Source organism: Armigeres subalbatus, chromosome 1 (genome assembly GCF_024139115.2).
Source record: "Armigeres subalbatus isolate Guangzhou_Male chromosome 1, GZ_Asu_2, whole genome shotgun sequence".
In the NCBI taxonomy this organism is placed as follows: Eukaryota; Metazoa; Arthropoda; class Insecta; order Diptera; family Culicidae; genus Armigeres; species Armigeres subalbatus.
In genome coordinates, this window is record NC_085139.1 from 107,178,710 (window position 1) to 107,203,850 (window position 25,141).

Here is a 25,141-nt window from a genome sequence, read left to right on the forward strand (position 1 = left end):
CGCTCAGTACTAACCATTCATCACTTTCGGTTCGGTAAACGGTTTATGTTTATTTGATAACCTATTTATTGAAATGATGCATATGAAATCGGTACTGTAGACAATGGGATTCTGTTCAATTTTAATGAAGTGTTTTGGTCGATGGGTACTTTATGGTCTTTCTCAAGAAATGAGAAACGGATAGAGGTTGCCATTCAACAGCTCAAGAACAATAAAGGGGCTGGTAAGGATGGTGTCGGAGCTGAACTCATCAAGATGGGCCCGAGAAAGCTAACCACTTGTGTGTCTAGACTGATAGTCAGAATTAGGTAAACTGAACAGTTATCGAAATAATGTCTCATCTACAAGAAAGGCGACAAGCTGGAGTGTGAGAACTTTTGAGCAATCACAATCATAAATGCCGCCTACAAAGTGATATCATATTATTATCTTAGGTCGTCTGTCACCCGTAGTGAATAAGTTCGTGGGAAGTTATTAGGCCGGCTTCATTTACGGCCGCTCGACAACGGATCAACAACGGATGCCGCGAATATCAGGTCCACGGTATGGAAAATGATCGACGAGAAAACATTTACCGGGAAGCTTAAGACTGATAAAAGCAATAATGGTTGGTGTGTTAAATTGTGTTTCGGTTGACTGCTCTGCGGAATGCCAGAGATGGCATTGCATTTGGGTGAAAAGCAGTCGTCTAAAGCAACCATCAGATGCCGATCCGTAAGATAGGAACGGAACCAGTTATGAAGATCGTCATTATTTCCAATCCTCTCAAGCTTAGCGATTACTTTCTCATGGTTCACCTCATCGAAAGCAACAGAGAGAAAGGTTTTCTTTACAAATCTGCATGCAGGCACCTGAAATTATCACTCAGGGAGTGGGGTTGGCCCGAATAGCTGAAGGCCAGAACGCCGGACCCACTAAACCCACCCAAGTAACAGAGGGGCGAACGGGGTTTAGCTACTGCCTAGCCACCCTATAACCAGAGACCGGCGGAGTGAAAAACTGTTGAAATGGCAACGTATGAAAATGCATGAAATCGTGAAAATAATACTGCCAGCACTTGAACTTTTTGCTTGCTTCTTATGGATGGAAAAAGTAAACAAGTCGAATTGGAACCGCTTTTGACGGTTCGATTGGAAACAAGATGGCGTCTTTGCCGATCTCTTATTGTAGTATTTCTACTACTGCCGACCCGCGCTAAAACCACCTGTTCACAGACCTTGAGTCTCCCCGGAACAGTCTTTTCGGCATTACTTCTGGGAGGGGTCCGTGCGACTACGCACGCCCACATACTAGCTACCCACTAGCTTCAAATCACAACTAGCTACCCACTAGTTCCTCTACCTCATAACTAGCTACCCACTAGTTCCTCTACTACTTAACTAACTACCCTAACTAACCACCCTACTTAACTAACTACTACTACTTAACAAACTACTCTCGATAGTTATAGTTCAGCAGCATTAGTTCAAGTTAGTTCCATCGCCAACGAGAATAATCGTCACCTTGATCTCTGCTTCATCAGTGATCATAGCACAGCTACATCTTCACTGATTGCACCTGCACCGCTAGTAAAATCAGTGGCACACCATCTGCCGCTGCTCGTCGTGGTCAACCTCGGATTGACGCATGATTTCAATACCTCTTATGAATCCGTATCTTTCGATTTCCGCAAAGCCGACCATCATAACATCACTGAGCTACTGTCTTCCATCGATTGGCGTAACATTCTGGACCTAGAAGATGTGAATATCGGAGCGCAAACTTTTTGCAATGTCTTGGCGTACGTCATTGATCAACACGTTCCAAAGAAAGTTTGTCGTAAGATAGTTAGTCCTGCATGGTACTCCAGCTCGCTGCGACGGTTGAAAACTACTGAAAAAGCTGCTTTACGGCAGTTTTCCAAGCATCGTTCAGTCTCACTGCGTAACCATTATGTTAGGCTCAATTATGAGTACAAGCGAGCCAGTAAGGAGTGTCATCTTAATATTCAACGCAACCTCAAATCGCATCCTAAACGCTTCTGTCAATACGTCAACGCTCAATGACAACACGGCATCTACGACCCAGGACATTTGTTCGCTCTTTTCCGAGAAGTTTTCGAGCGTGTTCTCAAACGAGGTACTAACAGCCGTGGAAATTGAGAACGCTGCGATTACTGCTCCGACCGTCAACCAAACTCTTGGCGCCTTCGACATTGATGCAACGATGGTTATCATTGCTTCTTCTCGGCTTAAATGTAGCTTCTCTCCGGGACCCGACGGATTTACCTTGGTTCTACTGAAAAGACATTTGGACGTTCTGGTGACCCCGATACTTCTTCTCTTCCAAGCATCAATCAATAGTTGTATTTTTCCTGCTTGCTGGAAAACTGCAAACATGTTTCCGGTTCACAAGAAGGGCAACAAACGCGATATCAATAACTACCGCGGGATCACTTCGTTAAACGCTGTTTCCAAATTATTCGAGCTGGTTATTTTGGAGCCACTTGAGGCCCATTGCAAACCGTTTCTCAGTAACGACCAACATGGCTTCACGTCTGGGCGATCGACAGCTACTAATTTGCTCTGCCTGACTTCCTTTATAACAAATAGTATGGTACAACGTGCGCAAACCGATGTAATTTACACGGACCTGGCCGCTGCTTTCGATAAAGTGAATCACGACATTGCGATTGCAAAAATGAACAAGTTCGGCATTAGCGGTAGCTTCCTACATTGGTTCCGTTCATACCTCACAGACCGCAAGACCGCGATTATCATTGGAGATAACCAGGCTCCCAGCTTTATTTCAACATCAGGGATACCTTAAGGTAGCCACTTGGGTCCATTCCTTTTTCTATTGTACTTCAATGACGTGCATATAGCTTTGATAGCACCACGATTGTCATTCGCTGACGACCTCAAGATGTTTTGTCTAATTCGCTCAACAGAAGATTGTTGCTTTCTCCAACAGCAGCTTGAATTGTTCGCTGATTGGTGCAGACTCAACCGTATGATGGTACACCCGAAGAAATGTTCAGTAATTTCCTTTTCGCGGAAAAAAATCCGATTCACTTCAGCTACCGTTTGTTGAACGCAGATATCGTACGCGTGGACAATATTAAGGATCTGGGAGTTATCTTGGATTCCCAACTCACATTTAAACAGCATGTATCGTATGTTGTGGCTAAAGCTTAGCGATCTCTTGGATGCATCTTCAGAATCGTCAAAAATTTCACCGACATCTACTGCCTAAAAGGGTTATACTGCTCTTTATCGCGTTCCATCTTAGATTATTGTTCTGAAGTATGGATCCCAAACTACAACAATGGCGTTGCAAGAATCGAGTCGGTACAACGCAGGTTTTTGCGCTTTGCACTACGCAAGTTAACTTGGAGAAACCCTGTTCAGCTGCCGAGTTACCACGATCGTTGCCAACTAATACATCTGGAGCCCCTGTATGTGCGTAGGAATACGGCGAGGGCTTTGTTCATCAGTGTTCGACTTTAGTGTTAGTCGTCCTAATCTTAGACGAAGGTTTTCCAATTTGTTTGCTCTTCGTACATAGTTCTACTTTTCGTTTATTTTGTAACTTGTTGAACCATTAAGAGCCTGTACGCTTTAGTATTAGTTTGAATAGCATTATATAAAATCATTTGGGCTGTAAGATGCCTGTTGATAAACACATTAAATAAATAAATACCCGCTGGTACCTCACCCTCGAGACTAGCTACCCACTAGTCGGCGCTGTCCGACTGCTGCTCGGCGCGCCAATTGCGCTGCAAGATACTGGAAATCTGAGTGGTAGCGGCCGAGACCGCGTTCCACTTTTCAACCTCTTGACACATCCTCTGGATAAGATTATCCGGAGTAGTGTCCCTCCCGCACACCTCAAGCATTCCGCTCCTAACATCGACGAAACGAGGACATACGAATAGTACGTGCTCGGCAGTTTCGTCGACCCCTGGGCAGTCCGGGCAGACGGGAGAGTCCGTATGCCCAAACCTATGTAGGTACCACCTAAAGCAGCCATGGCCTGACATGAACCCAAGCTGGATCGCCGTATCTAAGGATAGATACTGCAACCCCAGCTAATAACCTGCGTCTACTGGAGCGCACCCCCGAGCTATTGGACATCATCCTGGATAATGCCGCAATAGCTGTCGAAGCTCTCCTGCAGGCGTAATCTACGTGACTGTCGAAGTTCAGTCTATCGTCGATCAGCACCCCGAGGAGCTTCACCTCCCGCTTGGAAATGATCTCACAGTCGCCCACGCGAACCACTGCCTCCTGCGCCAGCTGCCTTGAGCTCATCCATTCCTCTACTATAGCGATCGCGTGGGCCGCCGTCAGTTCCACCTCCTCAATCGACTCTCCGTAAATCTCCAGCTTTATGTCGTCGGTGAAGCCAACGATCTTAACACTTCAGTCTTAAGGGAACTTCAGTCTTAAAACACTATCGTACATAGTGTTCCATAGCACCGGGCCCAGGATAGATCTCTGAGGGATTCCTGCGGTGATAGAAGCACTACCCTCGCCTTCATCGGTCTCGTATAAGATTACGCGATTCAGGAAATAGCTTTCCAAAATGTCCAAAACCGGAATGCCCAACCGGAGTAACGAGAGCGCGATGGCATCCCAGCTTGCGCTGTTGAATGCGTTCTTGACGTCGAGCGTCACTATCGCACAGAAACGAGTTCCTCTCCGCTTGCGTTGTATCGCTACTTCCGCAGTTTTCACAACCGAGTTGATAGCATCCACCGTGGACCTACCCTTACGAAACCCAAACTGATTGCTTGACAGGCCGTTCGTACCTTCGGTGTACGGGGTAAGCCTGTTGAGGATAATCCTCTCGAGCAACTTCCTTGTGGTGTCCAGTAGGCAGATTGGTCTGTACGCCGATGGGTCACCTGGTGGTTTCCCGGGCTTCGGCAACAGCACCAGCTTCTGTCTCTTCCACCTATCGGGGAAACTGCGCTCGTCCAGTCATCTCTGCATGGCTGTCCTGAACATGTCCGGGTTAGCCATGATCGCTGCCTTCAGAGCGAGGTTTGGAACTCCGTCGGGTCCCGGAGCTTTGTTCGTGTCAAGGGTTCGGGCCACTGCAAGCAACTCTTCGTTCGTCACCGCTGCTAATTCAGCCACTTCAGCGCTCGCGTTCTGCGGTGCTGGGGGTGGCCAAGGGCTTGTGGCATGGGACGGCAAGAGAACCTCGATAATGCGATTCAACCTCTCCGGCGACCGTTCGGGAGGCGCCAGCACCCCATCTGGTCTTCGCCATTACTATCCTGTAGGCATCGCCCCAAGGATTAGCATTGGCGTTCAGGCATAGGTTGTCAAAACACTTCCTCTTACTGCTACTGATGGTCTTGTTAAGGGCCAACTTCGCAGCTTTGAACGTCAAGCGGCGTTCATCCCTCAACTGCTCAGAGCGAGCTCTCTGCATCCTTCGCCTAGCCCTAAGGCAGGTTGACCGAAGGTCTGCGATTGCTGCACTCCACCAGTATGCTGGAGGTCTACCGTTCCTCGGTGGTGCCCTCCTCTGCATGCTGGCATCGCATGCACGTGACAGGACAGCTGTCAGTGCGTCCCCTGTAAGACTGTCGGTGTTACCCTCCAGTCCCAGCGCCGCGGTGAAAACTTCGCTGTCGAAGCTTTGGGCCTTCCACCCACGGACCTGACGGGGATTCCTCAACCTCGGTTGCTGCACACCACAGCTGATCACGTAGCGGATGGCTAGGTGGTCGCTGTGGGTGTAGCCCTCGTCGACCCTCCAGTTCAGTCTCCCGGCTAGACCGGGGCTACAGAACGTAACGTCAATGAACGACTCCACACCATTCCTACGGATCGTGCTGGTTGAGCCGTCATTGGCTAACACGACCTCCAACTTTGCTAGAGCCTCTAACAAAGCTTGACCTTTCTGATTGGTGCAGCGGCTTCCCCACTCCACCGCCCAAGCATTGAAGTCCCCCGCTATGACAACTGGCTTCCGACCTACAAGGTCGGACGATAGCCTATCGACCATCCGGGTGAATTGCTCTATTGGCCACCTTGGTGGGGCATAGCAGTTACAATAGAACACCCCGTTGATCTTAGCTTGGCGACACCTTCGACAGGTGTGTGTACGACCTCTTGGACCGGAAACCGGCCCGTTGTGCAGATCGCCGCCATCTTGGAGTCGTCCGCGACCCAGTTTCCGTTATTGACAGGGACACGGTACGGATCTGCAAGAATAGCGACGTCGGTCTCTGACTCAGAGACCGACTGCCACAGCAGCTGCTGGGCAGTAGCACAATGGTTAAGATTCAGCTGTGCTACCCGCACGGTGATTTCTTATAGCCACCACCAAAGGGACAAGTCCACCCATAACATGGCCACGGGCTTGCTTCCTACTAGCGCAGATAAGGCACCTTGGTGCTTTATCGCAGGCCTGCGCAAAATGTCCCTCCTCTCCACAACGACGACACAGGTTACTTCGGTCCGGCCCCTTGCACTCCCATGACTTGTGACCAGATTCGAAGCACCTAAAACACTTTTCGACTAAAGGTGGCTGAAATATGTTCCCGTCGAATCGTTGTCGAGAACCATTTTCACCGGATTACTGTCCGACATTCTGGCTACGTGCCCGGCCCACCGCAGTATTCCGATTTTCGCGGTGCGAACGATGGATGGTTCTCCCAACAGCTTCACGTACCGTCCGCCATCTGCACCCCACCATAGATGGTACGCAACACTTTCCTTTCAAAAACTCCCAGTGCGCGTTGGTCCTCTACGAGCATCGTCCAGGTCTCGTGTCCGTAGAGGATTACCGGTCTAATGAGCGTTTTGTAGATAGTCAGTTTGGTACGGCGGCGAACTCTATTCGATCGGAGCGTCTTGCGGAGTCCAAAGTACGTACGATTTCCAGCCTCTATGCGTCTCCGAATTTCTCTGCTGGTATCGTTATCGGTGGTCACCAGTGAGCCCAAGTACACGAATTCTTCAACCACCTCGTGGTGGGTGGCTTACATTGACCTCTCTTGAGCCTCTTCCTACCATGTACTTCGTCTTCGACGTGTTGATGACTAGTCCAATCCGTTTAGCTTCGCTTTTCAGTCTGATGTAGGCTTCCTCCATCCTCTCAAAGTTACGTGTCACAATATCTATGTTGTCGGCGAAGCCAAATAGCTGGACGAACTTATTGAAAATTGTACCACTCGTGTTAATCCCTGCTCTTCGTATTTCCCCTTTTCAAAGCGATGTTGAATAGCAGACACGAAAGACCATCACCTTGCCGTAACCCTCTGCGGGTTTCGAAGGGACTCGAGAATGCCTCTGAAACTCGAACTACGCACATCACCCGATCCATCGTCGCTTTGATCAACCGTGACAGTTTATCCGGAAAACCGTGTTCGTGCATTAGCTGCCATAGCTGGTCCCGATCGATTGTATCATATGTGGCTTTGAAGTCGATGAATAGATGATGTGTGGGCACGTTGTATTCGCGGCATTTCTGCAATATCTGACGTATGGCGAACACCTGGTCTGTGGTAGAGCGTTCACCCATAAATCCCGCCTGGTACTGCCCCACGAACTCTCTTGCAATTGGTGTTAGTCGGCGGCATAAAATTTGGGAGAGTACCTTGTAGGCGTCGTTCAGCAATGTGATTGCGCGGTAGTTGCTACAATCCAGCTTATCGCCCTTTTTGTAGATGGGACACACGACACCTTCCATCCACTCCTGCGGCAGAACCTCATCCTCCCAAACCTTGGTAATCACCCAGTGCAGCGCTCTAGCCAGTGCCTCACCACCGTGTTTAAACAGCTCTCCTGGTAGATGGTCAACTCCAGGGGCTTTGTTATTTTTCAGCCGGCCAATCTCCTCCTGGATTTCCTGGAGATTCGGAGCCGGAAGTGCTCCTAGGTTCATTACCATACCGCCACCGTTGTCTGCCACATCGCCATTCAGGTGCTCTTCGTAGTGCTGCCGCCACCTTTGGATCACCTCACGCTCGTTCGTTAGAAGGTTCCCGTTTATGTCCTTACACATATCGGGCTGTGCCTAGTGCAGCGGTTGCGGTGCTACCAATGGCGGATCGAATATCTCTCCAGCCATCTCCAAGAGACGCTGCGCCTAGCTGCTCTTCCGTTGGGAGTGCCACTTCTAGCTGCTGCGCGTATTCTTGGGCTAGTCTAACGTCTTGTAGCCGCCCAATGTTTAGCCGCGGTGGACGACTCCGATGCGTGTTGATCACCGTCGAGAGTTTTGAGCGCAGACATACTGCAACGAGGTAGTGGTCGGATTCAATATTCGCACTGCGGTAAGTGCATACGTTCGTGATGCCGGAGAAGAATTTACCGTCGATTAGAACGTGGTCGATTTGGTTTTCCGTTACTTGATTAGGTGATTTCCATGTGGCCTTGTGGATATTCTTGCGGGGGAAGAAAGTGCTTCGGACTACCATTCCGCGGGAGGCTGCAAAGTTTATGCATCGTTGGCCGTTATCGTTCGATACGGTATGCTGACTATCCGGTCCGATGACCGGTCTATACATTTCCTCCCTTTCTACGTGGGCGTTCATGTCACCGATGACGATTTTGACGTCCCGCCGTGGGCATCCATCGTATGTCTGCTCCAGCTGTGCATAGAACGCTTCTTTCTCGTCGTCGGGTCTCCCTTCGTGTGGGCAGTGCACGTTGATGATGCTATAGTTGAAGAAACGGCCTTTTATCCTCAGCTTGCACATCCTTGCGTTGATTGGCTGCCACCCAATCACGCGTTGGCGCATCTTGCCTAAAACTATGAAGCCGGTTCCCAGCTCGTTGGTGGTGCCACAGCTTTGGTAGAAGGTAGCCGCTCGATGCCCACTTTTCCACACTTTCTGTCCTGTCCAGCAGATTTCCTGCAGCGCTACGACATCGAAGTTGCGGGGATGTAATTCATCGTAGATTATCCTGTCGCAACCTGCGAAGCCTAGCGACTTGCAGTCCCATGTTCCAAGGTTCCAATCGTGATCCTTTATTCGTTGCCTAGGTCGTTGCCGATTGTATCGAGTCGTATTATCTTCTATGTCGTTCGTAATAGTTGTTTTTAAAGGCGGCTTATTGGGCCTGCGCAAACCTCCTGTCTCGTCGGAGGGCCGTCGTGTCAGGGCTGTTTAGCGTCCCACCTAACACCAGGACTTGTGCGCTTTGAGAGGCACACGGTCGCTTTGGCGGAGCCTACTTGCGGATTCATGCAGCTTTTTATAGAGGTTTAACAGGGCCCACTGTCAAACCCCACCACATCCTAGGCAGGCGCCACATGGCCTGGGGAGGGATCGTCAAGCTTTTGGACATAGTCCCTGCTGCCCCCCAACTTCCGAGATCCTGTTCGCCATGAATATCTGATACCGTGACGGATTTAATGACATCCAGAAACGCACAATCATGGAATCAGTATGGAAGTATGACTGGGTGGAAACTGAACTGCTCGAAGCTGTTTTCTCGTAGAGACAACCTAACACCACAGTGCAGTGGAGACAACTATGGCCATTTCGTAGTCGTGCTATCTGGTTTAATGAGGCAATTATGTGGGATACCGTGACAAAGCAGCATTTTCTTCATCTCCAATTACTTCCACCATATGTTCCATGTGGAGATATTCGTAATATATTCTTTGTAGCTATAGCACAATGTTCGTTTTACACGACTCCACATTTCAGACACGTGAAAGATCTTGGAGCTTATTCGTCTACGCAAGCTGGTTCCATAAACATCGGATCAGCGAGTGTGCTGTCTTTGGGAAGCTGTGATCTGGTGGAATCAATCCTGATGTGACTTGAATTCTTCTTCTTCTTCTTCTTATTGGCATTACATCCCCACACTGGGACAGAGCCGCCTCGCAGCTTAGTGTTCATTAAGCACTTCCACAGTTATTAACTGCGAGGTTTCTAAGCCAGGTTACAATTTTTGCATTCGTATATCATGAGGCTAACACGATGATACTTTTATGCCCAGGGAAGTCAAGACAATTTCCAATCCGAAAATTGCCTAGACCGGCACCGGGAATCGAACCCAGCCACCCTCAGCATGGTATTGCTTTGTAGCCGCGCGTCTTACCGCACGGCTAAGGAGGGTCCTAGTGACTTGAATGTGACTTGAATTAGAACGTAAAAAATCTTCTCTTAAGTGTCCTGAATTGGGCATAAATTCCCTCGAATTTTCAAGTGGATGATTGATGAAGCATTTGCTTAGAATTACTTTTATCCAGGTGCCATTAGTAAACGATGTCTACAGTATTTTTTATGCATCTATTTTCAATAACTAGTACTTATCAAACAATCACTTTTTATTTACTAATCCGTTTTAGCTGCAAATCCCACTAGAGAATAGAAACGACAAACCACGGCTTCTAATAGAGTTAACCTTTCCTCACTTTATATAGATCTTTCTGTAATACTAAAATTGACTAACACACGCTAATCGCTTTGTTCGCTAGTTGGGTTTGTGATACGTTCTAAAAAAATGAGTGAAACTTTTCTTATGTGTTTTTATTGATCGATTTCATGATTTTCATCATCCACATTCCTCACTATCTACTCTGAAATCTGTTTGGATAATTTCTAATTAAAACGAGTATAAACTACTGTAAAAATATCCCAGCATCACACGCACACACATTATTATTGGACCTAGAACAGCTAGAGGTGATGGCTAATCTAAAAGATAAAATAAATATTGATTCCTCCTCCTCCTCATGTGACGCCAACGTTGCGCCATCATCGACAACGCCATTACGCACGACAATAACGGCTAACAACAACACATGCCATGTTACTAACCCTAAAACTGGCGGTGGATCACTGTTGGACGATTTGAACTTGTTCTGCTCCACAAACCCGCCATTGTCGCTCAAACCGATACCGCCGCAATTGGGCTGTATCGCCGCCGGTAACAACGCCACAACCACTTCCTATTGTTCAACCAATGTAAACACTGTCATCACGACTACCATCACCACTACTACTACTACCGCTGCTACAACTGCTGCTGTTACTTGTTGTGCCGTGAACCCTTCTTCACCAACACATTGCTCATTACGATCATCACCATCAACCCAAACAATACCACTAACAACAACTACAACAACAACAACGACCAACGGCACTTCGATGAATGGTGATGGTAATGCGGGCGCCACCATTGGTATCGCTTCCGTTACACTAAAATCGTTTGATGATTATTTGGATCTTAGTAAGTTTCTATCTCTGGGTATTACACAATCATTCATTTTTACTAGCTTCGTTGTAGGTGGTAGTAGAGAGAAATAATTCAAATGAGTGAACATAGATTAGCGAATATTTATCCATCGTGTTGTAACGTGTAGAATGTATAATGGCCAAAAATTCGGGTGGGTTCAAACAATATGGTCGCCAGTAAGAAAATGTCGGAATGCTAATGGGTCACAATGGCAGTTTTTTTTTTATTTATTTTTTTTAAGTTTACTATCATATTAGGCGATTGATTTCTGTTGAGTCTATGGAGTTCTTCAGATGATTAATGTGCGTGATTCTACAGTACTCACCTCGAAGTATGCAGTCTTTCGCTAGAAGTATTTGGGATATTTTTTCCACAGGTGGATTACCACGTTTGTTTCATATAAATACCCTCATTGTAGTATCAGAAATAACGCTTGGTCACAAAATGGAAATTTTGCCATCTTAGTCCGAATGAAAATGAATCATTTGTCGAATCGATGGAATTTTTCTATTTCTATTCATGGAATAATAATTAAACAACTAGAGTAGAGCAGGGCAAGTCTCTTATAATTTAGTCTTTTTGCCCTCAGATACATTTACTTTATTCCAGAAGCGTTCTTAGTAGCTGAAACAGTGACCCATTGTCATGATTGTCATCCTCGATGACTGTAACAAATGATAAGACAGCATTGTCATGTGTAATTGTGAACGATTTGAATAAACAACAGTAGAGATATGAGATTAGATAATTTTCTGGTCATTTTGCTAAAATAAATTGTGTTTTCGCAACTAGTATTCCAATACCATATATACGTTCAATCAGGTGGTGCAGAACACCATTCCGATTGGTTTTCCAAGAGGTCAAGACCATACACTGAGTACATTTTGGGGCTGTGTGATAAAAGTACGCAGGAACGGATGAGGCAAGATCAGACGTAGCGTCGACTTCCAGCGCCCTTGGCGAAACCGTTATTGGGCGCCCCTTACTTTCTCGCATGTTCAAGACAAATAAAATCATAAGAGCTGGGATATTTTCAAAATCCACCTTGCTTGGTGGATTTAATAAATGATTGTTTTATGAATTCCTTATGGATTAATAAAAAGACCTATCTCAGTCTGAATCAGGACGATGGTTATTTATATTTTCCCGACGTTTCGACCAATGAGTTGTGGCCTATTTCAAGGTTCGTATATCCAATAGGGTGGTTAAAAAAATCGATTTTGCTCCACAGTGCTCATCTGATTCTTTACCATGTTCTGAGTGTCCTCTGAAAATTTGAGCTTATTTGGATTGAAACTGATTTAGCACAAGTCGTTTCAAGTTTGCATGCAAATTAGTATGGGAAATCTTTTTTCATTATACTGTTAATGACGTTTCCCCTTTAGGCGCAGGTTAAAAGAAAACCTACATAGGCTAGATGTCCCAGTTGTGGCTATAGCACCAGTTGTCGCACTAGTGCTTTATATGCCAAATGGCCAATCAAATCATCCAAAACAAGCAAAGCATAATTGTAAAAATTGATTTTGCTTAATTTTTGACGTCCTTTGCACCAGTTGTCGCACTACTGGTCCCTATTTGGCCAGTCCCATAAGAAAACAATGGGATTTGCCAAATAGGGAACCAAAATTAAGAATAGTGCCACAACTGGTGCATGCGTTTCTATTATGGATTGATCAATTTGGATGATTATAACAAATTTAGTAAATAATTGTAAACCTCGTTCGCTCAGTGGTGGAGAGGCTGCTTTTCATGCTCTCTTTTTGTAAAATTTTGGAAAAGTGATTGGGTTTGTTTGCTAACATACAACAAATGGAACGTCGGGCAAGTAAAAAACCATCGTCCTGATTCTTCAGACTGAGAAATCCAACTTCCGAGTAAAACTATTGGTCTTAAAATGAAATTCAACTTTGGAGAGAATAGGTAGACGGGCTTGGTGGTCATATGGCTACCGCTTCTGCCTCATACGCAGGAGGTCGTGGGTTCAATCCCAGGCCCGTTCCATTCTCCATTCCGTTCTCTCTCTCTTAGTATCTTTTTATATAATTCTCATGTTCTAGCAATCGCTAGAACTGGAAGTTAACTTTCATACCATTTCTATCTTCTATCCCCCTATAACTACAACTTGATTAGTTCTACCATGTAACTGTTAGAATTCGAAATGAGCGAAAAAGTTCGTTTCGGCATCCAATTAGAATACTACACCACCCTTTCATTACTACTATCACATTGGCAACCCGTTAACCAAGGCGAACCTCTGCCATAAAACCTAACCCCCAGATTCCGTGGCGAGTGCAGAGGTGTTCTCGGCTTGCAGTGGGCGAGTGACTGCATCATCAATTCCTTCCCATCCCCGATGACCGTGAGGACGTGGCCAGCGCCGTTATCGACCTTCCAAAATACTAGAGCTCTCGGACTTTTCACATTGAGGTTGATGTGTAAATCCCATGCTTCCATCCATTGGTTCCCTGTGCAATTGCGATTGTTCTGGTCGATCACGGAGTAGCAACTACGAAATGCACGGTCATCATTTATATATAGAGCGATTCCAAGCAACAGCATCAAAATTTAAGAAAATTTTTAATTCATGATTTTCTATTGAGTTGAAACTTTGCACAGTTTTTCAATTTCATCTAAATCGTCATTTTTCGATATCAAATCTTCATATTGAGTCACGACTAACTTTTCAAAAGGGTGTATGTGAAAATGGTTCAAAAATATTTAAAAAGCTGCACAGCAAAAACGGAATGTTCGATTGTTATGATTTTTTCAGCAAAGTAAAAAAAATTTTTTTTTGCCTTCAAAAATATCAACACGTGGTTTTTTTTCAAGTACAAAAAATTAAGAAAAACCCTATGTAACTAAAACATATGGTTAATCCGATCAATTTTGAAGATGGACAATTTCAACTGATTCAAAATCAAACTAAGCCCAGCGTGGAAATTATAAATTTTCATTAATTCGAAAATGTTGATGATGTTATCATGTTGTAATGTGTATCAGGTATTAGGATATCTAGAACTCGCATACCTTCGATGCATCAGGAGGATACAAAAAAATGCGGACTCGCGAATATGTTATAAAAATTTCGAGAAATTTTTTAATGGTTTAGAAGTTTTCCATTGAAATATTATTTTGATATTGACTCGTGGAATCCAATGATGCCATACTAAAAATATCAACGGTAATATCAAAGTGTTTCATGTGCCATTGGCTATTTAATTTCTCATGAAAATTCAGTAGATTTTTTCTTGAAAAATTTAGAAGTCTTCTATGGCTTCATATTCCAACTGGAAGTTGGTCTGCTTTTCAACTTAGTTCATTCTATCAGCATTTCCTGAGTTATAAATTGAAAGTTTTAAATGCCAGCCAGTGCACGATTATATATCTTGTGTAGCAAGTACAATGGATACATTATACCTAGGGTGTCGACAATGTTTCCCACCCGAAAACATCCTAGACAGGAACGAGAATCGAACTCGTCATCTCCGGATTGGCAATCCTACGCCTTTGCTCGTAAGGCTAACTGGAGACTGAACATTTTGAAGTGCACTCCCTAAAATGTTCGAAAAACTTATTTTGGAAATAAAAGAGAATTTCTGGTGAAAATTTTTAAGAACTCATCGAAGAAATTCATTGAAATGTAAAAAAAATTGAAAATATGAACATTTTTTCCACCGAAAATTATATGTATTTCCCATGAGACTGTTTTGAATTTTCAGACAGAATTCACATGGATTTTTTTTCGGAATTTACACTGGAGATGTTTTTTTTTTTCATGACCAATTTGTACCAAAATTTCCACGCATAATATTCCAGAGAGAATTGTTCAAAAAACATCCTTAATGCTAGCACTTTATCAGGATTGTATGAAGTAAGATCAATGTTTTTACAGGAAATTTCTTTACTGGATTTTTCCTGAATATCCACAAGAAATTCTTTTGAAGATTTTTCTTGGATTATTGTAAAAACATGAACAGTTTTCAAAATTGTAGCTGCAGTCTGCTGATGCAAAAGTGTCGGCGGCGTGATGCCAAAAACCATCTCCGGCGGAATTTAAAAAAAAATATTTTTTTCATTTTTCTTTCCCAATTTTTTTTTTGTGGAAATTGAGACCTGTTTTTTTGTTTATTTTTTTTATTGAAATAGGATCTAAGGCTAAGTTGGTTGGTTAAGACCGACGCTGCGTTACCGGTTTTTCTCGATGCACACCTAACGTCTTTTTAACGCTGAGTTGAAAAAACGCTACGTGGGCATCGGCCCTAAGATGCGCTTTGCGTTTAATGATTAAAATTAAATTTTAATGATTTGTATTTTTTACACCGCTATTGTTATTCACCAAAAGTTTTTCGTGTAAAAAAAACACGTGGTTCGAGAGCAACATCCCCCCCCCTGTGGCTTATCGTGGCCATTTTCCAACCCCCTCCCTCCCCCCATATATGACCACGTGGTTTCTGGACGGCCCCTTTAGATAAGTGCATCGTTTAAAGCGTTACCAGATTATATATATTTATACACCCAAAAAAAATCAAATTCAAAATATCATCGAATATTCAACGACTTGCTTATTTTTTCACCCTCATACAATTGAATCGAAAATATCACTGAATAAAATGCGATCGTTATGGTCCGAATTTATCTTAAATTAAAACATATATATATATATATATATATATATATATATATATATATATATATATATTAGGGTGGCTCAAAAAACACTTTTTCAAATTTTTTGATGGGCCGCCCTCTTATTCGGTTCTATTTGGTGCCCTGATGCTCTGGACAAAATTTCAGCCAAATCGGTCAACGTTTGGGCGGTGCTAAACTCGTTGGAAGTTTATATGGAAAAATGTATGCAGAAACATCCTAAAACAGTGATTTGCAGTTGGACGGCACAATTTACGATCAAGAACCATGATACTCATTCAGTTCTTGTAGAATTAAATACAGAATGTTATGCTGAAAACCGCGAGAAGATTAGAGTTTATTAGGCAAAGATATTAGCATTTTACTGAAGTGTTGTAGGGGTGAATTTATTTCTTTTCAAAGGTAAAAGAAACGAAATTTGCTCAAACCCCACTTCAGAGAAATGCTAATAACTTGGCCGGGCAAACTCTAATCTTCTCGCGGTTTTCTGCATAACATTCTGTATTAAATTCTTCAAGATCTGAATGAGTATCATAGTTCTTCATCGTAAGTTGTGCCGTCCAACTGCATTTCACTGTTTTAGGGTGTTTCTGCATACATTTTTGCATATAAACTTCCAACGAGTTTAGCACCATCCAAACGTTGACCGATTTGGCTGAAATTTTGTCCAGAACATTAGGGCATCAAATAGAACCGAATAGAGCGGCCCATCAAAAAATGGAAAATGTTTTTCCATACTAATTTGAGCCACCCTAATATATATATATATATATATTAGGGTGGCTCAAAAAACACTTTTTCAATTGATGGGCCGATATATATAGACAGTAGAGATGCTCCCTGAGGTGCCTGTATCAGTTATTGACGTAAAAGGGGCTTTCGGAAATTGGTCAAACGGTTGATTACAAATGCAATCCCCGAGGGTATCGTCCGTTACAAACTGGAATCTGAAACACTTTGAAACGATAAATTTGAGAATATACCAAGGTTTTTTACACGATTTGATTTTAGCCGATTGAGACCCTCAGCATCAATAAAACAATGAACCAAAAAATTTACAAAAAATCAAAGAAAATTCAGGTGGTTTCCAATCGCGTAAAAAAAGCCTTGATGAGATTTGTCATCATTTCCCATAGTGCAATTCTGGATTTCGGCGCCGCCCCCCCGTTTCTCTAGGAATTCCTCCATGAATTTCTCCGGAAGTTTTTCCAGAATTTTCTACTGGGTCACAACATCAAAGTAAGAAAAGATTCCAACGTTCTACGTTAAAATTTACGAATCGTCCATTTTTACGGATGTTCTTCCAGGGGACCAAACGGTGGCCACAATGGTCCGTGTGTGGGTCACAACAATTCCACACTCAGGGTTCGACAAGATATGGTATTTAAAAAATTCCTGCGCTCTACAATGAAATTTTCGAATTTATCATGTTTACAGATTTTCCGAATCTTTCAGGGGTCTACCCCGTGGCCACAATGGTCCATGTGTGGTCAAAACATCAATTCAGTATTCAAGGTTCGACAAGCAATGGTTTTTAAATAATTCCACCGCTATACGATGAAATTTTCGAATTGACCATTTTTACCGAGGCCCAGATCTTCCAGGGGACCACCTGGTGGCCACAATGGTCCATCCGTCGATGGTCGGAAATTCCGTTGGGAAGCAACAACACCATCAGCGCAAGCACAAAGTTACTAGGGAAATGACGTTTGACGCGCTGATGGTTTTGTTGTCCCCACGAAATTCCGACCAACGACGACATCAACGAATTGACCATTGTGGCCACCGGGTGGTCCCCTGGAAGATCCGGAATATCGGTAAAAATAGTCAATTCGAAAAATTTATTATTAAACCTGTCGTTATCGAATCCTGAGTATGAAATTGATGTTTTGACCAAAAAGGAACAATTGTGTCACCGAGGTGTCCCCTGAAAGACCCGGAACATCCGTAGATATGGTCAATTCGAAAATTTCATTGTGGAGCGGCGGATTCCAGGATATAATCCAAAATTTCCTCTAGGAAGTCCTCAGGAAGTTCCACCAGTAATTCCTCCGGAAGTGCCTCCACGAATTCCTCCGGAAGTTCCTCCAGGCATTCTTCCAGAAGTTCCTCCAGAAATTCCTCTGGAGGTTTCTCCCGAAAATCCTCCGGAAGTTTCTCTAGGAATTCCTCCGGAAGTTTCTCCAGGAATTCCTCCGGAAGTTCCTCCCAAATTCCTGAAGGAACTTCCGGAGATATTTTTGAGGAACTTCCGGTGATATTCCTGGAGGAACTTTCGGAGGAATTTCTGGAGGAACTTCCGGAGGAATTTCTAAGGAAGGAATTCGTTGAGGAACTTGCTTTTATTTTTGTTTTTATCGGAATTATGTACATGCTTCTTCTTTATTAAAGTGTTGACGAGCTCGGTGGTCTAGTGGCTACTGCTCTCTGCCTTATAAGCAGGAGGTCGTGGGTTCAATTCCTGGCTCATCCCTTTCATACTTTGTATTTCTATCTTTGTTTTTTCTCTGTTTCACGTTCTACAAAAACGATTCCTTATGTTATACACTAACAATTCCAGAACTTCCCGTGGCACCTATGAGAGGGTGTAGAGTTTTTTGGACCTTTCGTAAGTAGGTGTTCAACTAATCATCCTTCCCCTTCCTCATCATTCGCAAGGACGTGGCCAGGACAGATCTCGACTATTGCTAATGCTATAATGCTAATGCTTCTTCTTTATTTAAGTGTTTTTCTATCGAAATTATGTATAACACTACAGAGTTTCCGGAGGAATTTCTAGACGATTCATGACATCAACTAACATTATCGCTACTGTTCTGATATATTTAATGCAGTCAATCAATCAATTTAATTAAAAAGAAAATTATGAATCGACCATTTTTGCGAATGTTCCGGATCTTCCATGGGTCCACCTGGTGGCTACAATGGTCCATGTGTGGTTCTATTCCATAATCAGGGTTCGACAACAAATGGTTCTAAAGAAATCTCGGCGCTACACGATGAAAATAAAGAATTGACCATTTTTATGCATGTTCCGGATCTTCCTGCAGCCCACTTGGTGCCCACTTCCTGCAGCCCACAATAGTTCGTGTATAGATCACAACACCCATTTCACACTCAGGTAAAGTTCGTCGGATGAAATCAAAGCCATTTGATTTTGCTCAAACTTCTGGTGAGCGGCGTCAAATGTTGTACAACCAAGTTCCATTGTGTGTAGTGTTGTTGTACAACACTGTTGCTTTCAACTGTTCTGGTTTCCACTTCCAATATCCAGAATCGCCGGGATTTTTGCTATCGAACCATGAGTATGGAATTGATGTTTTGACTACACACTGGCCATTGTAGCACCTGGTTGTCACCTGGTGGTCCTCTGGAAGATCCGGAACATCCATAAAAAGGTCAAATCGAAAATTTTATTAAAACAGCGGCGGGATTTTTTTGGAATAATTTATTGTCGAATCCCGAACCTTGAATACGGAATTGATGTTGTGACCCACGCACGGACCATTGTGGCCACCAAGTAGGCTGCAGGAAGATCCGGAGCATGCGTAAAAATGGTAAATTCTTTAATTTCGTAGAGCGCCGAGATTTTTTAGAACCATTTGTTGTCAAACCCTGAGTATGGAATTGATGTTGTGACCAACACACGGACCATCGTTGGGCTGTCTCATAAAAATCTCCTCAAGGTTGGCATGAAAGAAAGCCGTATTGACAGCGTATTTACTGTTTGACAATATTTTTTCCACTGTCTAAAACGAGTTTCCATTTAATTTCCTCTACGTTTTGTTATCTTTACAGATACGTATTTCGACCTCAACTGTGAGGCCGCCTTTAGTGTGTCGTACTTGACTCGTACTTTGTCTTGAGAGATATCCCTTCAAACTTTTGCATTAATTGAAAACCCCCTTCTTGAAAGTAGGCTTCCAAACCTATTGAAAGAAAAGTTCCGAGCCCTTCGAAAGGAGGCTTCCGAGCCTCTTGAAAGGATCTTCTGAATCTCTTGAAAATAGGATTCTTCAGCTCTTAATGAGAGGCTTCTGAGCACCTTAAAAGAAGGCTTCCTTTGCATCTTAAAAGGACGCTTCCGAGCCTCTTGAAAGTTTTGTATCTAACTTACACTGGCTTCACTTAGCCTTTGATACTATCTGGTGGATATTTCGGTGAGAAGACACGAACTCAGAGCTAGGTTGATACGAAACTGCCTGATCAGAGATCACTTTATTTTCGATTATAACAATTGTTATTAGGCTGACCAGATCATTTCGGTGATAAAACGGGACAAACGCACTTGCAAAACGGGACATGTCCAAAATCCTTGTGAAAAATTCAAGAGCTGTGAAAATTTCAAAAATTATGGGCTTAATGTTCATTTTCCGTATAAGAAGTTAGACAAAACATTTAGAGTGAATCATTCGCCACCATAACCTTCTATTGTATTAAGTAAGTTGTGGAAAAATAGTAAACTACAAATATTTCACTCTTTTAAAAAGGCCTGAACAAAAACACAGAAGATCGGAAAATTACACATTTTTCAATTTTTTTTATTAAATTTGGTGGTTTGATATTTTATTTTAATCTACTCTTAAGCATGCATTAAGGATTTTATTACTAACCAATATCAGAAACTTTTCAAATTCTTTCAAAAAGGCGGGACTCATGCAATTTTGTTGCGAAAAGTAAAACAAATCCTGACTATTTTAAGCCCTATTCACAGCTCGGACTTTCAAAGATTTCCATAGGATTGCATTTAAATTTTAAATTTCTACAACGGAATCCCATAAATCCCGCCCACATATAAGGAAGCGAAATTTGCAGACAAGTTCCTGATCTGTAAACTATCCTTAAAGTACGTGAGGACCGAAATCCGAACACATTTTCTCTCGGTTTGAAACTGCCTTAAACTCAATTTTGTTCAGATGATTTCTTAATGTAGTCGTTTTTTTACAATGGATGATTGCGAGATATTAAGAATTATTCAGAAAGACTTTTCTAAAAGAATCAAACTATTGAAAAATATTTGGTAAAGCAGATTTGAAAAAAATAGAATTACCTAGGTACTTCGCAAGAAAAAAAATCTAAAATAAGCTTAGTCTGGAAATCAGAATGTCTGTCTCTGCGCTTCATTTTATTGACGTTGAGCCGTGACCTGATTTTCAGGATATGGGTCGTTCAACAATGATGTCACAGGTTTTAGGGGGGAGGGGTCTAAGATTTTGTGACACTGCATATACTATGTATACAAAAAAGCGTGACAGAGGGGGGAGGGGGGGTCTAGAAATCTCAAAAAGTAGTGGACGTCATATTTGAATCATACCTATGTATACTTGCCTACCAAGTTACCGGTTCCGTTCAATTTACTGATGAAATTGTCCAAATTTTATTGCCTTCGGAATACGCAGAAAAAAGTAATTGAGATGAAACTGTATGAAAAAAAATCATTTTGTGTTGTCTTTACTGTTAGAAACCTTATGAAAAGTCGATCCATGCAAAATACATAATGGCATAGATAGCAAAATATAGATATTTTAAAAGCAACACTAATAACACCTAATAACATAACGTGTCACACACTTTTGACGGATATCGTCCACTTTCTTTGTATTTGGTTTTAGATTCCTGCATAAAATATTGAATTCGTTTGAATATTATTTTGGAGCTCTTTGGTTGGAAAAATCCTTGAAAAAACGGGACAAATTGAGAATTTTTTAGATTACGACGGGACAGAACAGTAAGGTCTAAAAAACGTGACTGTCCCGTTAAATACGGTACGTATGGTCAGCCTAATTGTTATACAAATTTATCATTCCAAACCACAGTATATTATACAGTACGAACTCACTAGAGCGTACACTACAGCAAGGAGAATTCTAAGCTTTTTAAAAGGAGGCTTACAAGCCTCTTAAAAAAGCCTTCCGAGTCTTTTGAAAGGAACCTTCAGAGCCTCTCGGAATGAGCCATCCGAGCTTTATGAAAGAAGGCTTCCAACTCTCTTAAAAGAAGGCTTCCGAGTCTCATAAAAATAGGATTCCAGGCATCCTAAAACGAGGCTACCGGGTCTCTTGAGAAGTGGCTTCCGGGCCTCTTGAAAGTAGGCTTCCGAGCCTACTGAAAAGAGGCTACTGAGCCTTTTTACAACAGGCGTCTGAGCCTTTTGAAAGTAGGCTTCTGAGCCTCCTTGAAGTAGACTTTCGAGCCTCCTTAAAGTAGGCTTACGAACCTCTTGAAAGGAGCTTTCCGAGCCCATTGAAAGAACCTTTCAAGACAAAATTTTCAAAACGACTTATCTGCTTTTGTAAACAAAGATTCAAACGACGATTTGACGAATCTGATAGCTCTCCCACGCAAACCAACACCACCAATAGGTAGGTGAAAGTTTCCGCTACCTGTTGATGGTGTTGGTTTGCGTGGGAGAGCCATCCGAAAGCAGATAAGTCGTTTTGAAAATTTTGTCTTACTTTCAAGCCTCTTGAAAGGAGCCTTTCAAGTTTTTTAAAGAAAGGCTTCCGAGCCTGTTGAAAAGAGGATTTCGGACCTATTGAAAGGAAGTGTCCAAGCATCTTGAAAGGAGGTTTCCAAGCATCTTAAAAAGAGGCTTCGGAAACTTTTGAAAGAAAGCTTGTAAACATATTGAAAGGAAATCTTTGAGCTGCTTGCGAAGCATGCTTTTAATCTGTTTGCAACAAAGCAATCGAGCTTTTCTGAAAGAGGCTTCATGCCTCTCACATGGAGGCTTTGGAACCTTTAGATTCTAGATTTAAGGTCAAAAGTATGTTTTGTCCGTTTGTGCTGGTTATGGAGGGCAGGATTCAATTGGCTTTGATTGACTGATCCACATGTACATTATGTACAAGACAAAGTTTTGATAAAAATTATTTATCAATAAGTTTCGATTGGAATTGTAAATTGTAATACCGCCATTACGCATTTTTATCCGAGGTACCCCCAAGGGCCAGCGACATGTACCCCAGGTTGAGAACCGCTGATGTAATGGATGGCAACTATCCAGGAACTTGACATTGCGCAAACCATCGTTCAACGGTGTACCAGAGATTGAGCGAGAAGGCAGGCGATTTTGAAAAAAAAATGGCTGTAACCAACGTCTCTGCGCAAAATCGATGGCGCATGTTGGCGTCAATCAGCATACAACGGGCCATTTCCACCAAGTACCGATTTTAACGCTCGGCCACTCTGCTTTGCTGCGGAGTATACAAAAATGGATTTACGGATTCAATTTTTTTACGGATGTTCTGGATCATGCAGGTTCACAACATCAATTCCAGACTCAAAGGGAGTTCAGATCAAGCAAGCATCTAGTTCGGACGTGTTTTCTCCTAGTTTCGGCTGGTAGTCAGCCTTTTAGTGGATTTTCGGTCAAAAAGTTACCTGCCATTTTTTAGTGTCCGGCGAGTGAGACTTGGCCAGTGCGTCAGGTACCAGGTTTCCGTACAGGACCGTACAGTAAAAACCGGCCCGATTCGCCCGAGATTCGGAGATTTTTTCGGATCGGTGTTCAGTCGGCGAGAGACGCTTTTTTCAGTGCGCGAAAAATGGACTTTCCGTAGCGTTCGGTGCTTCAAAATTGGACAGTGCATCCAGGGCGGGGTCCCTTATCATGTGGCCAATGAAAATCAGCCCGATCGGTCCGAGCTGACCGGAGATCCGGATTTTTCGTTCCGGATGTTGACGTCATTCGGCTGACCGGTCCCAGTACATAGCAAGTGCGGTGAAAATTGTCCCAATTTGTTTTAGAAGAGTGAACATTCCTACCGACTCTCGAGTTCAGAGTGCGGCCGTGCTGAACAGTAGGAGCACGATTTCTTCACCGGCGTGGTACCATCACATCAGTGCGTTGGTGCTGCCGATTCGTTTTGCTTGGTTGGCTCGTTATCATTCCGCGCGTTTCAAAATAAGGAGTATTCGGTTCATGAACATTTAAAAAACAAAAATATAAATAAAATAGATATTACTATATACTCTTTCGACAGCCGGCTGGCAAGAGTATTAATTATATACAAATAAACAACAGGGGGCCTCCTTAGACGTGCGGTAAGACGCGCGGCTACAAAGCAAGACCGTGCTGAGAGTGGCTGGGCTCGATTCCCGGTGCCGGTCTAGGACTTTTTTCGAATTGGAAATTGTCTCGACTTCCCATTAAAAGGCATTAAAAGTATCATCGTGCTAGCCTCATGATATACGAATGCAAAAATGGTAACCTGGCTTAGAAACCTCGCAGTTAATAATTGTGGAAGTGCTTAATGAACACTAAGCTGTGAGGCGGCTCTGTCCCAGTGTGGGGATGTAATGTCAATAAGAAGAAGAAGAAGAAGAAGACATAAACAACATATGCAATGGGTCGGGTCTAACCCTACTCAACCACTAATTCCGTAGATCGTATGAGGGCGTCGCCAAGTCGGGGGCCTCTCGCTAAGTAAGTTCTGCATCAACATTTCCTTACGGTAAAGATGGGCGTGGCCGGGAATAGTAATCCTCATGCTTTTGCCATTTTTATCTTAGATTGAAATCAAGGATTACTCCCCACCTTGATTTCTGATAGCAATCTGGATTAGGATTTCAAAAGAAACATGAGTATAACAAGTTTTTTTTTATCTTTATTAGAGTGATTTTTCAGTAAATTAAAGAGTTCATCACTACGAGTATCACTAGTGTCCAAACTACGAAGTATACCGTAACAACGCTAACGCTAACAACATCAATTCCAGACTCAAAGCTTGACAAGAGATGGTTCTAAAAGATCCCGACGTTCTACGTTGAAATTTTCGAATTGTCCATTTTTACGGATGTTCTTCCAGGGGACACCCCGGTGGCCACAATGGTCCATGTATGGCTCACAACAATTCCACACTTAGGGTTCGACAAGAAATGGTTCTGAAAAATCCCTGCGCTCTACGATGAAATTTTTGAATTAACCATTTTTACGGATGTATCGGATCTTACATGGTAAAAGTGTAGAAATCGATAAAAGAAAATTTTAATCCTATTTTCATTTTTCTCCGGAATAGGCCTTCGTGATCAGTCACTCTGTGTTAGGGTTAGCAATGAATGACATTCATAGACCCTTTGTTTATGGCATTTTTTAAACGTAAACGTGGTATAAGGCTTTTCGGGAAAGAGACATTTTTCTCTCCAACCCCGGGCCGCTGACGGTTCTGAAAAAAATCCCGTTATTAGCCCCGAAGTTGGAGAAGGCTTATTCCTGACAGAAAAAAGGCTTGGCCGTTTTTTAGGATGAACCTACACATATTTTGAAAATTACACTTTGTAGGTCGAATCAAAAA

General features: G+C 43.1%; 1 protein-coding gene across 2 annotated transcripts in view; it reads left to right on the forward strand.

The window, feature by feature from the left end:
* Positions 1–25,141, forward strand: part of LOC134204449 (mucin-3B) — a 38,171-nt gene that overhangs the window by 3,556 nt on the left and 9,474 nt on the right. The window contains exon 5 of one of the 2 annotated variants that reach the window (XM_062679278.1): positions 10,602–11,192. The exons of the other annotated variant lie outside the window; for it this stretch is intronic. Coding sequence (XP_062535262.1) covers positions 10,602–11,192 — 591 coding nt within the window. The remainder of the gene's footprint in view (positions 1–10,601; positions 11,193–25,141) is intronic. 2 annotated transcript variants of the gene reach the window in all.